The sequence below is a fragment of the Atractosteus spatula genome, chromosome 2, assembly GCF_055471065.1.
Source record: "Atractosteus spatula isolate fAtrSpa1 chromosome 2, fAtrSpa1.hap1, whole genome shotgun sequence".
NCBI lineage: Eukaryota > Metazoa > Chordata > Actinopteri > Semionotiformes > Lepisosteidae > Atractosteus > Atractosteus spatula.
This window is the reverse complement of record NC_142707.1, coordinates 3,913,979-3,919,721: the sequence shown is the minus strand read 5'-3', so window position 1 is coordinate 3,919,721 and position 5,743 is coordinate 3,913,979. Positions and strand designations below refer to the sequence as shown.

General features: G+C 52.3%; 1 protein-coding gene across 1 annotated transcript; it reads right to left on the bottom strand.

Moving 5' to 3' along the window:
• Positions 1 to 898: 898 nt before the first annotated feature.
• LOC148839028 (caveolin-3-like) lies at positions 899 to 3,751 on the bottom strand. Its single transcript, XM_088929042.1, has 2 exons — positions 3,587 to 3,751; positions 899 to 1,386 (listed from the first exon to the last, which is right to left on the bottom strand). The coding sequence occupies exons 1-2, from the start codon at positions 3,749 to 3,751 to the stop codon at positions 1,045 to 1,047; spliced, it is 507 nt and encodes a 168-aa protein (XP_088785168.1). The 3' UTR covers positions 899 to 1,044.
• Between the last annotated feature and the right edge of the window lie 1,992 nt (positions 3,752 to 5,743).

The window sequence follows — 5,743 nt, the reverse complement described above, 5'->3', positions numbered from 1 at the left end:
GTGGTTTTCTTCTCCCTCTTCTTGCTGTGGAGGCCCAGGGGTTAAGGGGAGATGACATGAACACACAGCTGACTGAAAACGGGCAATATTTCAAGGGATTTTCTCAGAATGTTTCTAAACAGGTTCTTTTTGGGTTTGGGACAATACGATAAGCCCAACATGTCGTACAAACAGGAATGGGTTTGAAAGGATACAATCAAACACATTACACTTTATTTTATGTCTTTGACTTTTTCACAATGAAAACCCCTTTTCTCACAGCTTCGAAATGTGTCACCTGTGGTCTACATTTAATGTGCAGAAGAACACTCTTGTTACAATAGAGGCTACAGTTCCAGTACAGCAGAACAGTCCTGTTACAATAGGAGCTACAGTCCCAGTACAGTAGAACAGTCCTGTTACAATAGGGGCTACAGTCCCAGTCCAGTAGAACAGTCCTGTTACAATAGGAGCTACAGTCCTAGTACAGTAGAACAGTCCTGTTACAATAGGAGCTACAGTCCCAGTACAGCAGAACAGTCCTGTTACAATAGGGGCTACAGTCCCAGTACAGTAGAACAGTCCTGTTACAATAGGAGCAAAAGTCACAGTTAAGTAAGACAACGTTGTTACAATAGAGGCTACAGTTCCAGTACAGCAGAACAGCCCAGTTACAATAGGAACTACAGTCCCAGTACAGTAGATCAGTCCTGTTACAGTAGGGGCTACAGTCCCAGTACAGCAGAACAGTCCTGTTACAATAGGGGCTACAGTCCCAGTACAGTAGAACAGTCCTGTTACAATAGGAGCAAAAGTCACAGTTAAGTAAGACAACGTTGTTACAATAGGGGCTACAGTCCCAGTACAGCAGAACAGCCCAGTTACAATAGGAGCTACAGTCCCAGTACAGTAGATCAGTCCTGTTACAGTAGGGGCTACAGTCCCAGTACAGTAGAACAGTCCTGTTACAGTAGGGGCTACAGTCCCAGTACAGTAGAACAGTCCTGTTACAGTAGTAGGTCTGTCTACACTGTCGGTCAGTCTGCCTGTGAATGCATAGTTTCTTTAGCTCTTCTTTCCCACCTCAACACGGACCCCAGTACAGGCTGCCCCCAGTGCGTGGAACAGGGGGTCAGCAAAGGGGCGCAGGCAGAGGGTCATCAGGGACCGTGCCCAGTACAGCCCCACCCCACAGCCTCTGACACACGGGCCCCCTGCCCACACCTGGCAGAAGGAGGCGGCAGCGAAGATCACACCCCAGAGCAGGGCCATGGGCAATCCCAGCAGCGTGGACACCGCGCGGTAACAGCAGGGCTGGGAGCGGGTGAAGACGCGCTCGCCCAGGGACCAGATAACGTCAGCGGTGTGGTAGCTGTCCGGCTCTGCTACCACATCTGGGAAATCCACCTGAAGGGCGAGACAAAGTACAGCAGTGGGTGGACAGTGTGTCTCTGTATGTGTGTCTTTATATGTGTATGCAGTGTGTGTACAGTGTGTGTATAGTGTGTGCAGTGCAGCAGGGGGACAGTGTGTGTGCAGAGTTTTCAGTGCAGTAGGGGACAGTGTGTGTATAGTGTGTGCAGTAGGGTACAGTGTGCGCAGTGTAGTAGGGGACAGTGTGTGTATAGTGTGTGCAGTGCAGTAGGGGACAGTTTGTGTACAGTGTGTGCAGTGCAGTAGGGGACAGTTTGTGTACAGTGTGAGCAGTGCAGAAGGGGACAGTCCGTGTACAGTGTGTGCAGTGCAGTAGGGGAGAGTGTGTGTACAGTGTGTGCAGTGCAGTAGGGGACAGTCCGTGTACAGTGTGTGCAGTGCAGTAGGGGAGAGTGTGTGTACAGTGTGTGCAGTGCAGTAGGGGACAGTGTGTGTACAGTGTGTGTATAGTGTGTGCAGTGCAGTAGGGGACAGTTTGTGTACAGTGTGTGCAGTGCAGTAGGGGAGAGTGTGTGTACAGTGTGTGCAGTGCAGTAGGGGACAGTGTGTGTATAGTGTGCGCAGTGCAGGAGGGGACAGTGTGTGTGCAGAGTTTTCAGTGCAGTAGGGGACAGTGTGTGTATAGTGTGTGCAGTAGGGGACAGTGTGTGTACAGTGTGTGCAGTGCAGCAGGGGGACAGTGTGTACAGTGTGTGCAGTGCAGTAGGGGACAGTGTGTGTATAGTGTGTGCAGTAGGGGAGAGTGTGTGTATAGTGTGTGCAGTAGGGGACAGTGTGTGTATAGTGTGTGCAGTGCAGTAGGGGACAGTGTGTGTGTACAGCTTGTGTATAGCGTGTGCAGTAGGGGACAGTATGTGTACAGTGTGTATAGCGTGTGCAGTAGGGGACAGTGTGTGTATAGTGTGTGCAGTAGGGGACAGTGTGTGTACAGTGTGTGTGTAGTGTGTGCAGTAGGGGACAGTGTGTGTACAGCGTGTGTATAGCGTGTGCAGTAGGGGACAGTGTGTGTACAGTGTGTATAGCGTGTGCAGTAGGGGACAGTGTGTGTATAGTGTGTGCAGTAGGGGACAGTGTGTGTACAGCGTGTGTATAGCGTGTGCAGTAGGGGACAGTGTGTGTACAGCGTGTGTATAGCATGTGCAGTAGGGGACAGTGTGTATATAGTGTGTGCAGTAGGGGACAGTGTGTGTACAGTGTGTGTATAGTGTGTGCAGTAGGGGACAGTGTGTGTACAGTGTGTATAGTGTGTGCAGTAGGGGACAGTGTGTGTACAGTGTGTATAGCATGTGCAGTAGGGGACAGTGTGTGTATAGTGTGTGCAGTGCAGTAGGGGACAGTGTGTGTACAGTGTGTGTATAGTGTGTGCAGTGCAGTAGGGGACAGTGTGTGTACAGTGTGTATATAGTGTGTGCAGTAGGGGACAGTGTGTGTATAGCATGTGCAGTAGTTGACAGTATGTGTACAGTGTGTATAGTGTGTGCAGTAGGGGACAGTGTGTGTACAGCGTGTGTATAGTGTGTGCAGTAGGGGACAGTGTGTGTACAGTGTGTATAGTGTGTGCAGTAGGGGACAGTGTGTGTATAGTGTGTGCAGCAGGGGACAGTGTGTGTACAGCGTGTGTATAGCGTGTGCAGTAGGGGACAGTGTGTGTACAGCGTGTATAGTGTGTGCAGTAGGGGACAGTGTGTGTACAGCGTGTGTATAGCGTGTGCAGTAGGGGACAGTGTGTGTACAGTGTGTATAGTGTGTGCAGTAGGGGACAGTGTGTGTATAGTGTGTGCAGTAGGGGACAGTGTGTGTACAGCGTGTGTATAGCGTGTGCAGTAGGGGACAGTGTGTGTACAGCGTGTATAGTGTGTGCAGTAGGGGACAGTGTGTGTACAGCGTGTGTATAGCGTGTGCAGTAGGGGACAGTGTGTGTACAGCGTGTGCAGTAGGGGACAGTGTGTGTACAGTGTATATAGCGTGTGCAGTAGGGGACAGTGTGTGTACAGTGTGTATAGCGTGTGCAGTAGGGGACAGTGTGTGTACAGTGTATATAGCGTGTGCAGTAGGGGACAGTGTGTGTACAGCGTGTGCAGTAGGGGACAGTGTGTGTATAGCGTGTGCAGTAGGGGACAGTGTGTCTGTCTAGTTTCTAAGGTCAGTGTGTAGTCTAAGGTGCTCCTCTCACCGTGATGACCTCAGAGTTGAGGTTTTTGGGGTCTCTGTTGACCAGGTCAATCTCTCTCCTTATGGTCTCCTTCTCCTTCTTCTCAGCTTCAGGGGCCTGTGACGCAGGTGTGGGGTCCTGGGACTCCGGGGGCTCCTCAGACTTCTCTCTCTGGGGCTCAGCCATCACTGGGGCCCCAGAAACACCCCCCCCTCACGCTCCCTGTACAGTACGTCCCCCGACACGCGCAGAGCGAGCAGCAGGCAAGCCGACAGGCGGGGGCGGTGGAGTGCTTCCCTGGGCTGCAAGTAGAACAGCACTGGGTCAGCTCTGCCCCCACAAACAGCCACACAGGCTCAGAGCGAAGAGTACCCCCAGACGGGTGCTCCACGAATTAAAAGCTTTCCCATTTCTAAGGTCCCCTCTCTCCCTCTTCAGTTTCGGAGACACTCCCTCTGTCTCAGTCCCACTTACTCTCCCTCTCGTGCCGAAACAGCTCCTGTTGCCCAGAATCTGCCTGCTAACGTCTCACACAGGAGCTCTGAGCTCCTCTCGCCATGTTAACCCCCAGGGCAAAAATGTGCTGAATGCGCCTTTTCTTTTTTTTTTTAATCTTTGCTCCGAATAAACACCCGGCCGACGGTGCAGAGCTTTCTTTCAGCGGACACGAATAAAACATCAATGGCATTTCTCTGCACCCGGGTCCACAACGCGGCCAGATGTCTGTCCCCCCCTGCAGACGTGGTCATTCCCGACTCCCCGCACGGTGGGAACAGGGGCTGGGCTGTCTCTCACCTGCTCGTTGCTCTGGACAAGCCCGGTGGCGTGTCCTGCAGCGGTCAGCGCTGGGCAGTGACGGCGTGAGGACTCCCCACTCCCTGTCTCTCCGCGGCGTGCCGACAGCAGGCGGCTGGGCTGGCACGGCAGGTGAGTTTGACACCCTCACTGTCAGCGCGAGGGCACAGGGTCACACCGCGCTGGCATTAACCCTTCACTGGCCCTCCCGTGCCCTGTCTCCCTTTCGGGCGCCGGGTCTTGAATAGAGAGGGAGGGGCTGTGGGAGTGGGAGAGAAGGAGAGACGGAGTTAATTTTAGCACCAAGGTTCTGATGCTAAGGATACCTCTGATATCTGACACTGGGGGGTTATTTTTTTTTTTGGGGGGGGGGGGCGGATTCCTGTGCTGTACCTCAATGTTACTGTGCTCCATCAACACTGTACCCACCATCACAGTGCTGAACCCCTTCGTCTCTGTACCCACTATTGCTGTGCTGAACGCCATCATTTCTGCACACACTATTGCTGTACTGAACCCCATTATCTCTGTACCCACTATCACTGTGCTGAACCCCATCATCTCTGTACCCACTCTCACTGTGCTGAACCCCATCATCTCTGTACCTCTATTGCTGTGCTGAACCCCATTATCTCTGTACCCACTATCACTGTGCTGAACCCCATCATCTCTGTACCCACTATCACTGTGCTGAACCCCATTATCACTGTACACTCAATTGTTTTGCAGTACTCCGTCATCACTTTACTTATTATCACAGTGCTGTACCTCATCTTTGCTGTACACTCAATCGCTGTGCTGTACCCTATCATCGCTGTACAATCACTGTGCTGAACCCCATCATCACTGTACCCACAATCGCTGTGCTAAACCCCATCATCTCTGTACCCACTATCCCTGTGCTGAACCCCATCATCACTGTACCCACAATCACTGTGCTGAACCCCATCATCACTGTACCCACAACCACTGTGCTGAACCCCATCATCTCTGTAGCCACTATCACTGTGCTGAACCCCATCATCTCTGTGCCCACAATCGCTGTGCTGTACCCCAGCTTTGCTGTGCTGTATTACACTGTGTTACACCCAGGCAGTAAGACAGGAGTGTGGCTCTTGTAACACGAGGACCTGATGATCTAGGAGCACGCTGACACACACACACACACCCACAGGTCAGAGACGGCAGACACCCGACACCGCTGGTTTACGAGCAGCGCAGCTGTTCCCAGGGAGAAAATTAGACACACTCCTCCCGCTCCTGAGCGTCAGAGGCGTCTGAGGCATCGGCGGCCTCATGCAGCCAGCCCCCCAGGAGGAGCGGCAGATGGGTTTCAGTTCAATATGGAATCAACACTGTTTTTGTATTATTGGTCATCCAGAA

Bases quoted from the DNA above. Each gene is read 5' to 3' on its own strand.
- LOC148839028 (XM_088929042.1), bottom strand. From the start codon at position 3,751: ATGGCTGAGCCCCAGAGAGAGAAGTCTGAGGAGCCCCCGGAGTCCCAG. The intron at 1,387-3,586 runs GTGAGAGGAGCA...CTCGCCCTTCAG, and splicing joins TCAACTCTGAGGTCATCACG to GTGGATTTCCCAGATGTGGT.